Source organism: Pipistrellus kuhlii, unplaced genomic scaffold (assembly GCF_014108245.1).
Source record: "Pipistrellus kuhlii isolate mPipKuh1 unplaced genomic scaffold, mPipKuh1.p scaffold_m20_p_9, whole genome shotgun sequence".
In the NCBI taxonomy this organism is placed as follows: Eukaryota; Metazoa; Chordata; class Mammalia; order Chiroptera; family Vespertilionidae; genus Pipistrellus; species Pipistrellus kuhlii.
Window position 1 is genome coordinate 22910030 of NW_023425595.1, and position 21228 is coordinate 22931257.

The window sequence follows — 21228 nt, forward strand, 5'->3', positions numbered from 1 at the left end:
ACATATAGATGAAATTCTCTTTTAAATTCTAGGGTAGAAAAACATCAAAACCTCCCTCCCTTTTTTTCTCTCTCTCTTTCTTTCTTTCTTTCTTTCAAGGATGAAGAAGATGGGGTTTTAATGGTCAGTGTCAATAGAGCATCTATTAAATGTTAGTCATTATGATAGGTGCTAGAGACATAAAAACAAATAAGACTCAGTCTTCACCTTAAGGGACTCGTAGTTTGGTGGTAGAGAAAGACATGAATAAAAGAAAAACATGTCGCGAGTACACAGAGATAGAGGATGTGAAGTTGTAGGAACACAAGGCAATGGTCAGATGAGGCTTAAAGAAGAAAGTGATGTTTGAGTTGAGATTCAAAAATGAGTAGGATTATGGCAAATCATAGAGATTTATAAGAGAGGAGAAATAAGATGGCAATAGAAAATATACAGAAGAGGCAAGGAGATTGACTTGGAAATTAACCCAATATATGAACGGTGGGTGTGGTGGTTCTTCCGCCGTTCCTTCTCCCACCTCCTATCTACAGCCAGTTTTCTTCAGTGTCAAATATTAAGGATAGAGCTAAACAAGTGCCTTCTATGCTGAAAACAAGGACTTCAGTTCATTCCTTCCATAAAACCACAGCTATATTTCCTGGATCATTTTGTTGACATTGGAGGTTTATGAGAAGTAAAAGTATTTGTGATCTCTTTCAAATTATTTGTAAGCTCTCTCCCCCACCCCTCCTTCAAGTCTGTAATGACTTGTTACTGACACACTTTCTTTCCTGTGCTGAACAAGCACTAAATCAGGCTGCTTAATTACCTCTGTCTTCGTTCCATCTCCTCACAGCCGAGCCTGTCCAGCTTTGCAGCATTCCTTGCCTGGTAGGCAGAGGAATGGTTGTCTGCCTTGTTTTGAGAAAGATCTCTCTGGATAACTGAGCCAAGCTTGGGGCCTAGTGTTAGCATCAAGCAAGTAAATAATGACATTTCCTTAAGGATACCCCCAACCCTACCATGCCTGTTTCTTTCAAATAGGGTTCCCCTGAGTAGAGCCTGATACATAAGAACTGAATCTGAGTTAACCTGGGCTAGGCCTGGGGTTCCCAGACAATGTGTGGGACCCCAGGAAATGGGGTGAATCTGATGGTATCAGTTGACATTTCAGTAGGGTCCGTGAATCTCTTCTTATAGAAAGGCATTTCCCTTCTCCTCTTTTCCTTATTATCCACCAATAGTCACATTACATTTGAGGGAGAATTTTTCTTCTTCTTTCTCTCTGGGCCAGATTCAGAAGGCACTTAACAAAGCCCTTTCTAATTGAAATGATAAAACACAGGAGATTTCACTCCAAAGAGAACCAGTGTGTGAAGTTGTGCCTGCTTTCTTTACTGTTGGTTTCTGTATACTGGAGTATACCGGTGCCAGTTTAAAGCCCTTGTTATTCTCCCTTTTATCAAGTTCTCTTATTTCTATCCTTACTCTGCATAGTGCTTTTTACTTTATCAATCTATTAAAACATGTGTCACTAGGGTATTTCAGGTGTCTTAAGCTATGGCTTAGAGATTGGTGGGAGAAGGGAGTTGTTTGGTTCAAAATTATGCGTGCTGGTGGTCTCCATTTGAAGATTGTGAAATGCCATTTTAGAAGAAGTAGCTGTAAGACATTTGGAATTATAGTTTGCTATTTGAGATCTCAGGGCAGCAGCAAATTCAGAGTCTCTCTTCTCCTTGGACAATGATCTTTGTCTTGTGGCTAGGGACAGGAAATGGGTTTCATTGTGATCCACTGTATAGCTTATTTAAAATAATTTAATTTTAACCTATAAAAGCAGAAAGTACATGGGCTTAAAAGTGACATTGACTCTAAAATGGGTAATCCTATTTTATATAATTCATTTGAAGTTTACATAATAAATGAAAATGCCTAGCACAGTACCTGAGTTAGTGCTCTGTATGTTTGTCTGGGCCATAGACCATTGTGTATGCTCAAAGACACTCAAGAATTTTACCATATGGCTGAGTTTGGTTGGTAAGGCCCACTGTTTTGTGTTGAATCTAAGCAGGCTTAGTTATTTGAGTGCCACTAGGATCCAAATGCAAGATAGGTTGTCCTTTACGGCTAGTCTCAGGACAAAAACTCTACAATTACTATTGGAGGTATATATTTGTGGATTTGTGAGATCTTCATCAAATTTAATTAAAATATTGGTCAATAAGTTGGTGGTAAATCATAGAAAAACTTCGTTGTGTCTTGGTTTCAGTTCATTCCTCTTTGTAGCTACTTCTGTTTGGGGGATCAGGTCTGAAATTATTAATGTGGCCTCTCAGGCCCTATTCCTCTCTAGCCTCTTCTCATCCTACTCTGCAGTCACGCAACAATCTTGCTATATTGGCCTTTTTAAAATTCCCTGAAAATGTTGCCTTCTTTTCTACCTCAGAGCCATAATAATTGATGTTTCTCTTTTCTAAAATGTTCATTATCAACCTTTCCACCTGGATAATTCTTACTTCAAATGTTACTTCCTCAGAGAAGCTATTCTGATCCTCTGGACTCTGCTAAATACCCTTATTAGATGGTCTCTTGACATTCTGTATTTTCCTTTCTCAGCACTTATCTTAACCATAATTTACAGTTACTGTCTAAGCATTTATTTAATACGTTTCTCTTTCTAGCTTCATCAAGGTAGGGATTATTTTCTGAATTGCTCATTGTGGTATCTCTAGTTTGTAGCACAGTGTTTAGTTAACAGTGAGCATGGAATAAAGATCCGTCATCGAACACATTCATCAATGCTTCAGACGTGCTTGAAAGGTACAAAGGTTGCTTCATCATATATCCATTTGTACTTTTAATGACAACATTGGAGCGAGTGAGTCCTAAGCACTTACACAACCTCGGGCATGCTGCTTCTGCTCTCTAGACCTCAGCTCATCAGTAGAATGGGGAGGTCAGCCTCGGCTAAATGGTATGTTAAAGTCCTTTCAGTGTTAGATGCCAAATATGTCAATGCTCAGCTTACCAAAATTTTAATGCTGACTACTTTATTAAAAATGAACTCATAAAATAGGTGGAATATTTTTAGCTATAAAATAGTAAAAGCATTTGTGAAAGTGCTCCTATAAAATGTGAGTGATTTTTATAATTTTAAAAAATATTTAGCTAAACTTATTTTAACTTCAATAAGTGCACTGCATTTATTTTATATATCTGGAAAAAGAAACAATTCAGTATCCCAAACAATCACTGAGCATTTCTCAAAATTGAAATGGAACAATCCATATTTCCAGAAACAGTCTTCACCAATGTTTATGGAACTTTGGCTAAGCCTGTTAGAAGCTTTACTATATTGTTGATTTTTTTAAAAACCTCAACTGTATTTGGAAATGAATATTCATTAGTATCATTATGAGCAATAACTAGGATCTAAGAATCCTACAAGTTATAAACTCTTATGTGATAGTTAATCAGAGTTTAACCTTTTCCCTATGTGAACAGTTGATCTGTAAAGCAGTGATCTAGCTAAAATTATTCATTTGAATAACTAATATCTTCTTTCAAAAAAAGATACAGTAGCATTTAGAGAAACTTTTAAATTTATAGTAACTGGGATGAGATGAAAACTTGGTACTGCTCCATAATTACTGCTCAAGCAGTATATGGTGTTAGAAAAGTTTGACAATTATTGAGCAGCTATCTGACATTATAACAAACAACTTCAAATGAATAATTTATCGTGAAACCATATAATTTAATTTGCACTGAATTTATTTTCTGTTTTTTAAACTCAACATCATAAAACTATTCAATACATATATAGTAAATATAATCATATACCACTTCTGTTGCCTCATTTATAGAAAGAGAATATTTCACCTTCCAAATATCCAGTGGTTTTACATACTGTTAGTTTAATTCAGAAAATATTGATTGGTTAGCATTTATTTGCAAGGCATTGTTCTTGATGCTTGACACCTATAATAATAAAAGTGTAATATACTAATTAGACCAGACAGCCAAACGACCTTCCAGACATGCTTCTGGATGTCCTTCCATACTACCTTCCTGATGGTGCCAGGGCTGTGAGGGCAAAGGCAAGCCACCGTGTCTGCAAGGGCTAAGCCCTTTGCACAAATTTCGTGCATCAGTCCTCTAGTCCAAACATAATTAGATTGATCGGGGCTTCGATAAGCTTACAGTGTACTGGAGATGATAAGACATGTGCATAACTAAACAGAAGGTTAAAAATTGTGGTAAGCATCACAAGGAAGGTGCAAGCCAGGTATTAAGGATCCATAGCTTAAGTCTCCTACACAACTCTGTGCTTGTTCTAAGACTTGGAATCTTACTTGGTGCCTAACACAGAGCCTTGCATCTAAAACATATACAATCAATGTTAGCTTAGCAGATGAGCTGTGAAACTGTTTTCTAAACCTATATCTACTTGACAAATAGGATTCTTTTGATGGAAGTCAAGCCAGATTCTTTATTCTAAAAAGTGTGATACTTGACTTTCTTCTGGTTTTGTGAATTGCTGAGGTAAAATGAAGGCATAAGTGATGTCTATGGACTCTTGCCTCCCTAAGATTTCATGACTCTTTAATACTCAATAGTCAGGCATACTGATCATGATACCAGCTACTATACAGTCAACACTTTTTCAGTTCTACACCATCTCCACTTTAGTACAGAACTTTTCTACACTGGCTTATGCCATGCAGAACATTTTCCAAAAGATTCACTTGAGCCACCGCCTCATTTCCCTCCCCCCCTCCCCCAATTTGAAGACACCTGGCTGAATTTCAAAGGAAAAATATACAGCAAGATAAAAAGGGGGGGGGGGGAAGACAGTTCCCTTACTCCTCTAAGTTTTAGCAGTTTGACTGACTCTTTCTTGTGATTTTTCTTGCCACTGAGTCATTGCACACACAGAATTATGAAGCTCTAATTTCTTTAGAGGCTTGTTATATTAGAAAAATTGTTCCAAAGAAAGCAACAATCATGACATAAGCACATCTGGCTCTGGAAAATTATTCTTTATTAAGCTTTCATTTAATTACATGTGCTGAAAGGTCTGTTTTTGATTACTGTAATTTTTTTTATTTGTCCATCTGAATGATAGTAATACTGGAAATTACATACAAACCACCTGTTTTTTCTCCCCTACTAATGTGGCAAAGTTTGAGCTATTTTCTTTGTGGTTGCTGAAACTAGGAAGTTTTCTACTTATTATGATACAATATGCCTATTAAGGTAACAGCTTACTCTTGATAAGAAGAAAAGAAAATATTTGAATGGCGTTTTCAGGCATTAAATAGTGTTAAGATTGAGTTATCTGAATTCTGGTCAACTAGCGGATCTACAGGTTCATGTGTCACCAATGTCATCCAAAACCTAATAAACTGGCATTTAAGCATTTAATGTCCTGTGCTACAAGAAAGAAGCTTGATTTTCTTACTATTATTATTTTTCCCCCCCACAAATCTGGCTATATTTTCCTTTGGACCATGTTATACACTACCTAGAAATAGGACCCTGAGGTAAGAGAGATGTCTATTGGGCCTGAGGGATCTTGATGGCAGCACTTTCATCCTTCAGATAGAACAGTGGTCCCAGAGAAGCATGGTCAGTTCTGAATGAGAACAAAGTTCTTGTAGGAAATCCCTAGGAAAGCTCAGATCAGCTTTTTAACATTTTAACAAATGTTAAAATTACAAGAATGGACACACCAACTTTTAAAGCACTTTTTATAAAGATTTTAGATACTAGAAAGAATCTTCGAGACCATTTGGTCAAATTCCTTTTTTGTGCAATTGAAGAGAATGAGTTCTAGAGTGATCAAGTCCTTTGTTTAGGGTTATAAAGTTATTGCTGGAAGGACCAGGGACAGGACAATGACTCCCATACCAGTACTTTTTTTTTTCTGTTATATTATTTGATCTCTCTTATTTTCCTCTTTAAAAAATAGTGAAAGAGAAATTGCAAAGCTGTTAGAGAAATATGTATCTAACAAGACGGTAAGTTTTCCTGAAACTCCATTTCAACTTCATATAAAGAGATAATGTTTGTCTTTCCTGTTTTGCAGCAGCTCTATGCCGCTCAGCTGGCCAGCATGCAGGTGTCACCTGGAGCAAAGATGCCATCAACTCCACAGCCACCAAACACAGCAGGGGCAGTGTCACCTACTGGGATAAAAAATGAAAAGAGAGGGACCAGCCCTGTAACTCAAGTTAAGGTACTTGCTTTGCAGGATTGTGGAAACAGTTTGGAAAATAGCTTCACAAGAAAAGGTAGTGAACCAGGCTGTGCTGGGAATAAACAGCAGGAAGCATAGCGACATAAAGGATCCCCCAAAACGCTCCTCTTTATGGTAAATTTCATGATTGAGCACTGAGAAACAGGTGTTTCCAGTTTGATAACAATAGTGCCATATTGTGAGATCTTTACCTAACTCTGCACACTCACTTCTCAAGAGTTTTTCCCCTTTGGACTCTGGCTTTTATTTTTTTAATGTTCACTGGCATGAATGGCCATGGTTTTATTGCCAGTGTTTGTCACAGACTTGTGACATTTCCCTCCAAGTTTCTTAAACAGGTGGGGAGCCAACTTATATTACTAGAGAAGGAGGATCTCCAAACTTTAGATTTAAAAAGGGGAACAAAAAAAGAGCTTACTGCTGGGCTTTCTGTGGTTTTCTGATAAAGGTCTCCCCTTCAAAAACAGGAAAGTGGGCTCTGAAGAATGAGGGATAGCATTGCATAATCATGTCTGATGACATATAGTAGGTTGTGATAAGATGAACAGGCTCTCCCAAGGTATGGCTAGGAGATTAATAGATGCCTTTTCTCACTGACTTTCAGTGCCTAAGAAAGAGGTAGCCAGGTGGTACGTGGTGACTAAGGGAAATTGATGATCCATTCCAACTTTGTGCTGTAGCTAGTACCTATAGGTGGTACCGGTTGGTTTTTATGATTGCCTTTCCATCCTAAGTAGAATTAACAAATTCAAACAATTCAGAAAAAAACAATTGTTTTATATAATTGACTATTTAGAGGGTTATGCTAAGTACAGATGTATGATTGTAATGTACCCAAAGTACTTCATTGGGAGGAAATATACGATTATTAAATCTTCACAGGAAAAATATCCAAAACTCAACAAACAAGCATTGAATGCTATAAACTCACTGAAGTCATTTGATTTTCTAATATTTTCAGACAGAAATGTTGAGATTTCAGAAAGGACTTTATAAAAATGGGTCCTAAATACCAAAGATAAGAAAAGTAAACATTGTTAAGAGAGATAGTTCTGGCTGTGCCCCACCTAAAGGAATTAATTTAATGCCACCCATGTTTTTAAATTCTCCAAAGAACTAGATGGACATTTAAGTTTTGTTGTTAGAAATATTGAAACGTAAAAATACGCTGTTTACATTTATTAAGGTAGCATAACTATGGTAACGGATTTTTTATATCCCAACGTTCTATTTGTGAATAAGAGTCAGAGCACTACAACTCAAACCAAGGCACTTTGTTTAATTACAGTTGTTAGAGTATGAGCATATCAAACATCAGTGACTTGAGGTATTGAGAATTAGCTATTTTAACATGAAAAAGTCATTTTATAAGTGCGTTGGCCAAATGGAACTGCACCAAACCAAGCCTTTACTGGATGAGTAAAATGTTCCCTGGTTAAATTTAAGTTTATATCTGCTTTCACCATTCCAGCTTCGTGGGCCAACTGAATTTTATTACTCACTTGACCACATGCAAATTCTTAGGGAGTTCTCTATATAATTTGACCTGACTATATTTTATGTTAATAACAAAGAAAGTATCCCTTATTCCTTACATGTATTAGATTGTTTATTGTATGTATGGGTAAAAATATATAAGCCAAAACATAAAACAAATGTTTTAAATTTTAAAAATAGCTCCTATCTATTATAGAAGAAGTTCTGAGAACAATCTTGTAATCTTCTAAATGAAAGAATTATGGTCACGAAAATATCTCATGTTTCTGTTTGTGTCATTGCTTTCTCTGTGTAACATATCTACATTGCAAAAGGCTAATTCTCTGAAGGTAACAAAAATAGACACAAATGGATTTATTTACCTTCTTCCCCCCAGAATTTTTATTCACTATAATTCTCAACATCAGAAGCCAGAATGCATCTGTCCAAATGTCAGTTCAATCCTTTTTACCTGTCGTGTCACATTGGGCAAGCTACTTAAACCTTCTTCAGACTTAATGTTCTCTGTAAAATGAAAGTTAATATTATTATGGGTCTTAAATATGAGAATACATCCTCTAGCATGTAGTGAGTATTCCAAAATATTAATGTGGTGATGAGGCTGTTAATGATGATCTGATGGTAATAAAGAAGATGGTGGTGGTGGTGGTAGTAGGAGTTGTGATTGAAATTCCTAGGTGTATACCAAGAGATACTAACCAACTACCTGGAGGATTAACATTTTCAACTATGATGAAGGAACAGGGACCAGATATACTGTACCAGCTTAAACGACTGAAACTCAGGACAAAATATATAAAACAATGGTTTTCAGACATTTACAAGAGGAGTATAGGACAGTGATCCCTGATTTTTAAAAAAAGTGAGGCAAAGACCATAATTGTTTCAGCTTGCTATCTAGAGGGAATTGCTAGGCAATAGTGCAGGGAGGGGTACACATTAAGTTTGGCAGCTTCCCTGAGTAAAGAGATAAGAGTACATAGTTTAGAGATACTAAGGTAGGTGGAATTTGTGAGGTGGGGTGCCAGTGAGGATAGAGCTGCACACAGAGAATGCATTGAAGATCTACTGAAGGTTCCCCAAATTTAGCTGGGTATTGATTAGCAAATGCATATGAGGAAACTAACAACAGGGAAGATCAGATTAGCAGACAAAACAGTTGTAAGATTCACAATGGACTGAGGATGGTTTGAATTCCCATTAGCCAGAGTAGAAGATTCTCCTGACAAATGGCATATCCAGTAGAATCCCCAGAAGGATGTTAACTCAGCAGTGGGGCCAAATTATCCCTAGATTAAAAGCATCTCTGGACCTGCCAAACAGCACTTTTAAGTGTGTCCAGAAAGGATTAAATTGTCCTGCATCACAGCACAAAGTTCACAAATATGTAGAGGGATATACAAATTCTAACACCCAATGTAAAGTTCACAATTCAATGTAAAGTTCACAAGTGTTCATTCAATAATTATCAGGCTTTCGTAGAGGCAAGAAAATATGAACAATAATGAGGAGAAAACTCAATCAATAGAACCAGACTCCCAACTGACACATATCATTGAATTAGCAGTTTAAAACAGTAAACACAGCTATTATTAGAGACTTACAAGTATAGCCAACTGAGGAATTGGGCAAATCTGCTTTCCCCCAAACACCCACAGAGTTTCTGTCAGGCCAGGCCCAGCTGTGAGGACCAGTAGCAGGTCTGACATGGTAGAAAGAGATGTACATGATTGGGAGCTGATAGGAACTTCCCGTACCCAATGGCATTGTTTGTGGAAGTGCCAATTATTAAATTGTAAAGATAAATAAATCGGAGTATATTCAAAGCTGAATAAAACCAGATGTTATAAACTCCGTATGTTCAAGAAGTTAGGGGAAAACATAAGAGTTATAAGGCAAGACATGCAAGACCTAAATTGAATGTCTAGAGATGAAAAAAAAAAAAGCACTGTTTGAAATGAAAAGTATACTCACTGGATTAGTACTGATTGAGATTAGCAACAAACTAGACATTACAGAAGAAAAGATTAGGGAACTTGATTACATGACAATGAAACCATCCAAAATTAAATACAGAGAAAAAAAGAGTGCTGCAGGACATCAAATGACCTGATATATGCAACTGAAACCTCAGAAGGAGAATGAAGGAACAGAAAACTATATTTAAGAAGTAATTGCAGCCGAAACCGGTTTGGCTCAGTGGATAGAGCGTTGGCTTGGGGACTGAAGGGTCCCGGGTTCGATTCTGGTCATGGGCATGTACCATGGTTGCGGACATATCCCCAGTGGGGAGTGTGCAGGAGGCAGCTGATCAATGACTCTCTCTCATTGATGTTTCTATCTCTATCTCTCTCCCTTCCTCTCTGTACAAAATCAATAAAATATATATTTTTTTAAAAAGAAGTAATTGCAAATTTGAAGAAAACTCTGACCTTAGATAACTAAGAAGCTGAGTGAAACTAGTATATGAATCACTATTACTTATATATGAATAAAGGAACTGACTAGTGTAACTATCCTTTGAGTTTAGAACAAAAGGAGGTAAATTATAATTAAGCATATTGGATAATTTTGACATTCATAAAGGATGTAACTGTTACCTAAGAACCTATCCTATGTCTAGATGTAAATGAAAGAACATTGCAGCATGGATGTGTCTGATTACCTATTTCCTACCATGACAAAAACAGAACAAAACAAGAGCAAAAATACTGTAGGATATCCTGCATTATCGAATGGTTTATTGTCTCTGATAGTGTAATAGTAAAGGGACCTGGGATTTGGAGTCCAATAAACTAGAATTCAGATTTTGTCCCTCCACATAGAGCTTTGGACAGTGCTTGCATCACTCTGACTCAGCTTCCTTTGTGAAGTTAGAATAATACTGCCCAACCTCATAGTTTATTGAAAGTGACATAAGCTAATATGTGTGAAAATGTCTAGCATAGTGCTTGGGACATAATGGTTCCTTTGTTGAATGTAATTTTTTTTTTTTTTTCGAGTTTTCCTTCCTGAGTAGTATTTTCTGGCATCTCCCTTTGTTGCCTCTTAAACAATGACCATTAATACTAGAAGAGACCTAGAGATCAGCTAAAACCAGGCCTTTTTTTTTTCTAGAGATGAAGAAATTGAGCCTCAGAGAGGTCACAGGGTTGCCAAGGGAGAGGATGTTCTGTTTCTAAGCTCTACTGTGTGTTTTAAACAATAACATTAAAAGCAAGGTCTCTGTGCCTCCTCAGAAGCAAAACAAGAATTAACATTTGCTGACAATTTTATTTTAGGACACAATAATGCCGATCTTAAAACTGGACATTTATATGAATATGCTCATATTTACAACTAAGTTTTTAGCACGATGAAAGTGTTGTTACGGGTGTTTTATGGCTGGATAAGTGAGACAAAATAATGGCAAGGAGCTTAGCTTCCGAGCTTCTGGTTAAACTAGAGTTACAAGCAAGATATTTGAGTCCTGTGCGCAGTATAGGATAGGTCTTAAAATAGACATTCTGTAAATATATGGAGCAAAGATATAAAGAGGCATCACTTTAGACATGAAAAATAAATTGCATTTAGCATGGTATGTAAAACATAATTATAGTGTGTGCTAGCTCTTTGCAAAAATTAATTTTAAACATGAGTAGAGACCAGAATACAGACCATGAAGAGTGCCCACACCCAGAAAGCCACATGGAAGCCATGCTGTGGCAGGCGGCTCTGGGCAGAAGCCCAGGAGATCAGAGAACTCCTCCCGTGTTTCCATTTTTAAAGTACTTGCAATTGTTTGATTTAAAATATATATTAAAAAATTAGCTGCAGGGCCTATTTATAGTACCCAGGAACTTTTTAGAGAGACTAACACAAAAGCACTGCAGAGCTGCTGAAATTTTAAATAATTCTTTGTAAATGCCCTAGGTTAATTTAGATCCCTGAAAACACATTAGGAAATTAAGCTGTAATGTGAGCTAATTCAGATTTTAATTTGGCAAAAAGAATGATCCAACTACACAGTTAATGTAAATAGAAGCATAACACAGGGAAATTAATGAGGTTTCCTTCTGATGAATCTTCAAGGAGGTAGATAATTAGCTTCTTTTGTTATGATTGTAGGAGAATGTGGCATTGTCTCTGAGGTGTAAAATAACTGTGGCTTGCTAAGTGATAATGTGCTTCATTTGTCTTTTTCTTTTTAATAATTATTTATGTTAAACTCCCGTAGGATGAAGCAACAGCACAGCCGCTGAATCTCTCATCCAGACCCAAGACAGCGGAGCCTGTCAAGTCCCCAACCTCTCCCACCCAGAGCCTCTTCCCAGCCAGCAAAACCAGCCCCGCCAGCCTGCCCAGCAAAAGCGGCATCCCCAGCCCCATTGCAGGGAGCTTGGGGAGGGGATCCTCTCTAGGTAAATGGAAAGGTCAACACCAGGAAGAGACTTATGAATTAGGTAACAGAAAACACACCTGCTGAGTGATGACTGATTCTTGCTTCCAAAGTGTTCCTTAGTCCAAGAAAAAGCAAAAGAGCAAAATATGTCCTACTGAAACATAACCCATTTTGGTGCCCTTTGGGCTATTAGAGCTTTTGGAAAAGGCCATCCTATAAATTCTGCTGGGATGGGTTCTTGAGATGATGATGAATTCGATTTCAGCAAATCATACTGTTAGGAATTTCTGTGTTCCATCAGTGCTTTGCCACCAAAGGAACTCTGGGCAGAAGGAGTGACCGTGAGTCCCCCAAGGACCTAAAGGGACCCTGGCCTCAAAGCTGCCCATCAAAAGTCCACAATTCCTTTGAAATGCTATGTTTCTTTTTTTTTTTAAATGCATGTGGATTTCACATCTAATCTATTCGTTTGCATTAAAATGAATATACATGAAATAAAACTGGAATCTAATAAGATATAATGATCCTCTGGCTTGTTAGAATTGCTGACACGTGGCCAGATCTCTCTAGGAATGCCTACGCCCCGTGTGAGAAGCGTGCAGGGAAATCATGGCTTCTGGCGTCAGACAGACTTGGACTAAGAGCCTTTACTTACTAGCTGTATAATCCCGGGAAAGATATTTAATCTTTTAAACTTTAGTTTCCTAATCTTTGAAAGGGGGATATTATTACCTAGGCTCGTAGGTTGTTAGGAGAATTAAGAGAGAAAAATGCTTGTAAATTGTCTAACGTGGTGTCTGGCACCTTGAAGGTATAAGGTTTAAAAAGGCTGGGCAGAGTGAATACCAGTACCCTTATAAGAACGTGTGGAATGAAGCATGTGAAAAACTTGTCAGTAGCTCTGTTACTTTATTGTTACTATGTTCTTTAAATCTCTCACTTTTCAAATAAAGACATAGACATTCAAAGGGATTAGGGAATAACCTTAAGCCAGTGGTCGGCAAACTCATTAGTCAACAGAGCCAAATATCAACAGTACAACGATTGAAATTTCTTTTGAGAGCAGAAAACCGCCCTCTGCGCATGGGCCATGAAGTTTTAATCACGCTGTACGTGTGCGCCCCTGCATGTGGTATTTTGTGGAAGAGCCACGCTCAAGGGTCCAAAGAGCCACCCACTGACCTAAGCATTTCTACACCATATCATCTTCCTTGTGTAATTGAGTCCTGGAGCCTGAAATGCTTATTGCAATAAGTTAAATAATGTTTAAACGTAGCCATTTACAGCTTACCATTTTTGTCTTTCTTATTTGATTTTTTTCACAATAATCATATGAGTTAGGTAGGGTAGTGTTATTACCCTGGTTGTACGTAAATGGGGTCCTCACAGGTAAAATGACTTGCCCACGGCCATGTAGTTTTGCAATCTGGAGAACTAAGACCAGAATCCAGGTCCTCTCCCACAGAATCAGTGCTCCTTTTTCGAACCCACAGTTGGGGCATTTGCTGAACGGTGCTGAGTCCAAGTCAGAGATTACTCGTCCTCACTGAAATTTGCACATTAGGAGCCACACAGCGGCCTGTTCTCATTTTGAGTCAGGATGCCTTTTGAGGGCCCGAGATCCTCAGCTCACGTCAGAGGGTTTGCTGTGGGAGCAAGGACCAAAGCAAACCCAGTGTGTGAATGTGGTCACTGGATCATTGGGAGCTGTGAGATGAGAAAAAACCCAGCATCAGTAAATAATAACAGAGTTTATCTTGAAATGGTCCTACTATTATCCATTTCCAAGTTTTGTTGGGAAAGCATTGATTTGCTGTACTGAACATTGTGAGGGACAGAGGTGACCCTGTCACAGGCCCTGCTTTTATGAAGTTTATACTTCAGCAGAGCATATGTCTTAGATCCTGAGCTGAAAGAAATAGGCTGAGGTAATGGCTCTCTGCTCCAGACAATATAGGAGATTTTTTTTTTTGTATCAGAAAAGCTTCAGAGCATGAGACATGGGTTTCTATATCCTAAAAAGTGACTGATTTAAAAATTTTCCCATATATAGTCTTGAGAATATTTTCTAAAAGCAAAGGCAGGTGCACATGTACACACACACATACACACACACACACAAACAAACACAGACAGACATGGGCCATGAAATGCTCATACCAGGTTACAAACAAGTGGGTTGAAATCTAATCAGCAAGCAATTGTTTTACTTTTTTGTAGAACTGGAAAAACTTATCTAAAGTATAAATTTTAACCTACAATATAATGCAAGATATGAAGGAAAATTAGTCAGTTTAATTCTGAAAAATTTCTCACTGTGTTGCATGGAACATAATGAAAGTAAACATTTATTATCACTTTATTTGAAGCTTTGTTCTTATGTGAAAATCATCCCCACTCATACAGCCTGCCTATCAGGAAGGCAGGAGACTGAGAGCAGTGGGTGATCGGGCTGGGGGCAGGGAATGGGTTGTCATTCTCTTGGTAAATAACTGAGGCAGCATGATGAGTAGAATGCTTCATTAACCAGCCAGTGACTGGGGAACAGAGAGTGTGATGTGCTTCTTCCAGCCCCCTCTCTCCCGCAGTGGACACACACACACATACACACACAAACACACACACACACACACACACACACACACACACACACACACACAGATGTCATTGAAGCACACATGTAGCCTCGCAGATCCTTTCTGCTAGACCAGCAACAGCCTTCCTGAATTAGCACATCAAATATTATATAATGAGCAGCCTGAACAGACATCTCTGTTTCCCCTTCCCACTCTCTTCTTCCCCACCACTCTCCTTCTAATTGTTAGACATAGCAGCGCAGATAAATATATACACACAATTGGAATCCAGAAACCTTCAACCATGAGGTGGGTTGATAGACCAGATAAACTGGAGTGCCAGGACATCCTCCAAGAGCTAAAAAACAAGCAAAACAAAACCAAAAACCAAAACCACCACCAACAGAACAACACAGCTTCACTGCCCTGGCCTTCTGTGCTCTATGCACAGTATTGCCATTTTTCTTAATAGCAAACTTGCCCCTTCCTTGTTTGGCAAATGCAGCATTCTACAGGGGAAGGAAGAGCAGCAATATTTTGTAAAGATTCTCACCTCACAAGCCTCTGATAATGCATCCTGTGTGTGCAGATATCCTGTCGAGTCTCAACTCCCCTGCCCTGTTTGGGGATCAGGATACAGTGATGAAAGCCATTCAGGAAGCTCGGAAGATGCGAGAGCAGATCCAGCGGGAGCAACAGCAGCAACAGCCACACGGGATTGATGGGAAGCTGCCCTCCATGAACAATATGGGGCTGACCAACTGCAGGAATGAAAAGGTAAAGCTGGCTTCCCTCCTTCACTGGCTCGCTAGCACCATTGGCTCCTTCTCATCGGGCTCTTTCCAGGTTCTCAAGCATCAACCAGGCACTCAACCTACCTGCCCATTGTTGTCTTTCTGTCCCATTCCAAAAGATTTAGAAATATCTTATAATGAAGGGGATATGTGAGGTTATTAGAATAAGAATATAATATTTAAAAAGAAGCTTATGCGATCATGATGGGATAACTTACTAGGACTCATCACTGAATTTGCTTTAAGCATCCTATCGGCCAGAGCAAAAAATAAAACAAAGCAGCTTAAATGAAACACCTCTGACCTAAGATTCTGTCTTGTGCTCAGTGAGAACACCATGAAATAATAACATTTTTCACTTTAATGTAAATAACTTCCTAAGATCCTTTCTTGGAACATGGGTAGGTAAAGAAGTTCTGGCATAGGGGTAAATGAGTGGGAAATTGGGTTAAAAACAAGGATTTATGCACCATGGACCATCTTTTACTTTACAATTTTGTCCAGGGTTAATCCTAAAATTAATTTGAGAAACATGTCAGTGATTTGTTTAATTGAGTCTTTTTTATTTATTAGTTTTCAAATGAAGTAATATATACTTACTGAAAATTCTGGTAATACAGAAAGATATATGGTGAAAAGCTAATTAGCCTCCTCACCCCATTAACTACCATTAATGATTCAAAAATTTTCTTCAAGTAGTAACAACCATTAGTGATTCAGAATTTTTTTTGCATATATGAGAAAGTATTAATGAGTTTAAAAATATATATTCTCACTTGGAATAGTAGTCACTGAGTGTCACCAACTACGTGATATTTGGCAAGTTGCTTTACCTGACTCTCAATTCCTTCATCTATAGTATAAGAGTAGTAATCTGGGATACAGTGACATAAGCTTATGTGAGTATACCCAGCCCAACCCCTGGTACAGAGTAGGAACTTTATCTTATGTTTCCTTACTTTTTAAAAAAATGAATTTATTGGAGTGATATTGGTTCACCAAACCACACATCATCTACACACTGCAACGTGTGTCCACCTCCCCAAAGCTTCTTTCTGTCCCCACTTTCCCCTGCCTTTGCCCACCTCTATCTCCACCTCCTCCCATTTCCTTCTGGCTCTCACCACACTGTTATCCCTATCTATATGTTATTTACTTTTTGTTGTTGTTGTTGTTGTTAATCTCTTCACCTCTCTCATCCAACCCCTCCCCCCTGACAGCTGTCAGTCTATTCCATGTATCCTTTCCAACTAAATCATGGTGGATTTTAAATATGTGGGACAAATATACTACTTTGTCACAGATATGAGATCCTCACACAATAGTGGGAGGGTCAGTAGAAGGAAGCAGTAAAGGTGTTGGCATATTGGCCAACTCACATACTTAAACTTCCCAAATGAGGTAATATACAAAATTAGAAACTCTAGATTTATTAGATTAAATCAGGGTTTCTCAACCTTGGCATTATTAACATTTTTGCCCTGGTAATTCTTGGTCATGGGGCTACTAATTTGGCCTCTATTTATTAGATGTCAGCAGCATTTATCCCTTTGTGGCAATTAAAAATGACTTTAGACATTGCCAGATGTCTTCTATTGGGGGAGAGAGGACAAAATTACTGCTAGTTGAAAAACATTGGGCACAGTAAAATATATTTTAAATTAATACATTTCAGAAATTTCATTCCACAAAAAGCTAATTTATTTTATTTAAATAGCCATATTATTGTTAAATTATGAAAAATAATTTGCCTTTGACTAATGTCATGAATGAAATATTTATTTGAGAAATACATATAGAAATTTTTGTTTGGAATATTTACATAAAGAGTATTTAAAATAGAATGTGTGTATATGCTATTTAGTTTTGGGGGAAATGAGACATGTGTTCAGTATGTTACAACAACTCGGCCTTTCAGTGAAGCCCCTCGGTCCTATTAAGCAGGCTTAGAATAGCAACATCCTGATCTTGAAATAGCAGCACTTCTTCCCATCCTGATCCATAACCTAGCAGGACATTGGCACTGGACATACCTTGAGTTCAGCAGTGAATCTCTGTGTGTCTGGCACTGTGACCCAAGATAGTTGAATTTGTACCATCAATTGGAGTTGAAGTTCAAAGTTAATGCACTATTAACTTCAAATACAGGTCAATTTAAATATTTCTGACTGAGTTTTCTTAATTCATTTTAGAAGAAGACATCTGAGGTTCTGAAATAAGAACACCTTATTTCACATTAGAAGACAAGGAAGAGAGATGAGAGATTAGGCCAAGATAGAAAGTAATGATGAAAAACCAAACTTGATCTAAAACTTATCACACTGACTATGACCGAGCCCCTGAGGGGAAGCAGCGGGGTGATTTCTACAGAACCAGAAAGCCCTAGTGTCCCAGTTAAAGGGAGTTGTCTCAGCCCCTGATTTTACTGGTTGAATTTGGAGCACTGGAAAAGTCCACAACACTCAGGGAAGTGTTCACAAGATCTCCTTAACTTTTGTGAGCTCCCTCCCCATAGTGTCACTCATTTGAACATGGATTTTGTGGTTTTGTAGGCTTTGTTTAGTTTCTAGAGTCGTTATCTATTCTCGCTTACTAATTTAGAAGAAAAAATTTAGAAGAGTAAATTAAATGACTCCTGTAATGGTGGATTTGGTTCTCTTATAATCAAAATAATCCATCTTAATTTTATGAGCTTCCGTAGGACACTACTTTTTCTTCTGGAGGGTCAGATCATTCTGAAGTCAATGAGGGTAAATATATAAAGTGAAATAAGATTGATAAAATGGATTATTTTAAATTCAATTGAACTGTCTTCAACATTGTCCATTTTGGAATTATATGTTTCTCTAAATATAAAGATGTATAAATTAGATTTATGAATTTGTCCTCATAACCTGTAATGCAGTTTTAGAAAAATTTTCACAGTGTTGCTGTCAGAAAACTTTTATAATTTATTAAGCATCCCTGGTTGCTCTCTTATTTGGACATTCTTTATAAAGGGGTGTGTGGTAGATCTGAAAAGCAGATGATGAGGTGGAAATTAGCAAGCAGGTTCATTGGGGAGTTCTCTTTCTGATTGCCAACTATATAATGGAAAGGATCAAAGCAATGCAGTCTCAACCAAGGCCTCAGCCTAGCCCAGAGGAAGCTTGGAGGCTGCCATGGCCATTCAGAATTGCCCCCAGTGGACGGGGTGAGTTTTCACACACTTGTGTCAACCTGTTTTTAGATGAGGGCTTCCTTTGGAAGTCTCTTCAGCTAGATCAGTGCCAAACAGCTGAGGGTGAGCTACCAACATATTTTGCAGCTGAGTGAATAAATCTTTCAGTCCTAACGGAGAAATCTGGGTAGTGCATCACAATGTCCCATTGTAGATTGTTTGTATGACACGCAGTAACATTAGATATACATAAAACATGTTTGATCTGTACATAAATGTGGACAAGCATTTACTACACAGGTATAGAAGTGCTTGTGTCTTTATAACACGTATAAATTCATATGAGTACATGCATTTCACCATATTGGGTAAATCCCTATTTTGGCACTTTAAAATGAAACATTGTTAACTTGATCAGCCAGAACGGCACCAACGGAGATGTTCTGGTCGGTTATGTCACAAGATATTTAGGGCCTGTTAAATACATAGATTGTAGGAACAACAGACTGTAACGGCGCCTTAGGAGGTGTTCTGCCCCATCATTTCCACATAGCTTCTGTGCACGCACTGTGAGTGGCTTGCCAGCGGAAGTCTAAGTTACTGCCCTGGCTTTCAGATTTCCACCCCAAGAACACCAGCCACCTCTATCCCTCAGTACCATGCAATCAGATTAGATTATAGGCTAATTGCTTACCAACTTTTGTTGTTTTGACATATCTAAGACAGAGTATTTTAGCCATAACAATACACATCAGAGTTTTAAGTAAGATGCTTCTAAATGCTCTTAGAAGTAAGTTTGAAGAGAGGCAAGGCAGGGTGGCCTTTCTAAGTGTTAAAGTGTGTCCTCTGACTTTTTTTGAGCTTCTTCATATTTGAATGCTGATGTGAAGATTGGTGAGAGCACTTTCCTTCATAGGTATTATGCAACTTGGGGATCTGGTTATCTAGCTCATTTTAATCATCTTGAGGAGCCAGTAAATTGATTGCCTACTGATCAGAGCTACTCACAAATAGGTAGATTACACATCCATATTCATGCAGCCTGAACTGCTGTCCCCTTCATCGTTGGAGAGTCTCTTTAAGAAAAATGCTTGACCTCATTGTGTGTCCAAGTGAGCTGCCATGAACACTATGATCACACTCTGCCTGCCTCTGAAGTATGTTTGTGGGATTAAAACTGCACAGTGAAAGAATGGATGGGACATTACATTTGATCTAGCCCAATTCTTTAATTCACAGATGGGAAAACAAGACCTAGAGAAAGAACATAACTTGTCCATGATCACATAGTGGATTCACAGCAGAGCATGAATTAAATCTCAACTTTTCTAATTCTTAGTCAATAACATTACTGTTTTTAAAATAGTAACAGGTTAATTGTCTATGAGATCTTTAAGCCTGTTACATACAAACATACTTAGACTGGAGTCTCAACCCTTTCATGGAATAAGTCAGGGTCAAAATAAACTAAAACTATGAAGCAGAAAAGCATTGAGCTTCCCGCTTCCTGTGTGTACTCGTCACCTTCTGTCAAGGTGGGACATTCTTCCCTGTCATGCTATCCACTGGTTCTGGCTGCGGAAAGATACCAGTCAAGAAACAGAAGGTTGAATGATGTAGACAAAGACAGAAGTGGTGGCTAAATCTAGAGCAGTGCTGGAATTAGAGACCATGGGTTTTGGATTAAAACTGGACCTCAGGGTCCAGAGTTAATCTTGGAAGTCACCTGTGCTATTTTCTAATGTTATTTTAGTGAGTGACTTAACCTCTGTGAATCTCAATGAGCACATCTATAAAATAGAGGCAATTATCCATTTCTTATGATATTCTATTATTGTTAAGACCTTTTCCTCTTTAAAGCCTCAGCCAGGTTGTCAAATCTATTGTTAATTTTGTTAAATTTTCACTCTTGATATTCTCCAATGATGAATAGGTAAACCTACTGCTTCTTGGGGCCAAAATGTCTTAAGATAGAGTAGAAGGTTAGTAAAAAACTAATAGCCACCTTCTTACAAAATCAAGATACACATTTTTCTTTTTCATCCTTCCAATAACTTGTATGTACTAGCTACCTGCTATGATCTGGCCATAGCCAAGATGACAATGTTCACATTTGATTACATTATTGTGTTGGGGCGCTCTTGTCCCTACTAATTTAATATATACTTTAGCATATTTTCAGAAAATCAGAATTTCAATCTATGATTTTTGAAAAAACTTAACCTGATTTTTTTATAACCATATGAATTTCTTATGCCAAAATTATATCTTTTCAATCATGAAAATAATAATCCAATCATTGAGGTACGATGTAAACTTGTTCCTGTTTATTCAAGAAAAGCAGTAGTTCATTTTTCACAAGTGTAAATTCTTGCTCCTCACCCATAGTTTGCAAAAAAGAAAAATAATCAGAATGTCATTAATGTAATAATACTGCCCCCTTTTATTGTAAATAAAAAACGTATCGTATGTCTTCTGCTCCACATTGTCAATGGCCACAGCTCCTTGTTATTTGTACAATTGATTCAAATATTCATTGTTGCATGACAGGATACATTCAGACAGAAGATCAATATAGC

General features: G+C 37.7%; 1 protein-coding gene across 21 annotated transcripts in view; it reads left to right on the plus strand.

Moving 5' to 3' along the window:
* The window catches only part of SOX6 (SRY-box transcription factor 6), a 525015-nt gene that overhangs the window by 437828 nt on the left and 65959 nt on the right, over positions 1-21228 (plus strand). For 16 of the 21 annotated variants that reach the window (XM_045577988.1, XM_045577991.1, XM_045577992.1 and 13 more), the window contains 3 exons: positions 6071-6220; positions 11955-12180; positions 15285-15472. In XM_045577988.1, the coding sequence (XP_045433944.1) occupies positions 6071-6220; positions 11955-12180; positions 15285-15472 (564 nt within the window). The remainder of the gene's footprint in view (positions 1-6070; positions 6221-11954; positions 12181-15284; positions 15473-21228) is intronic. The other 5 variants (XM_036426322.2, XM_036426328.2, XM_045577986.1 and 2 more) reach the window with 1 other exon arrangement.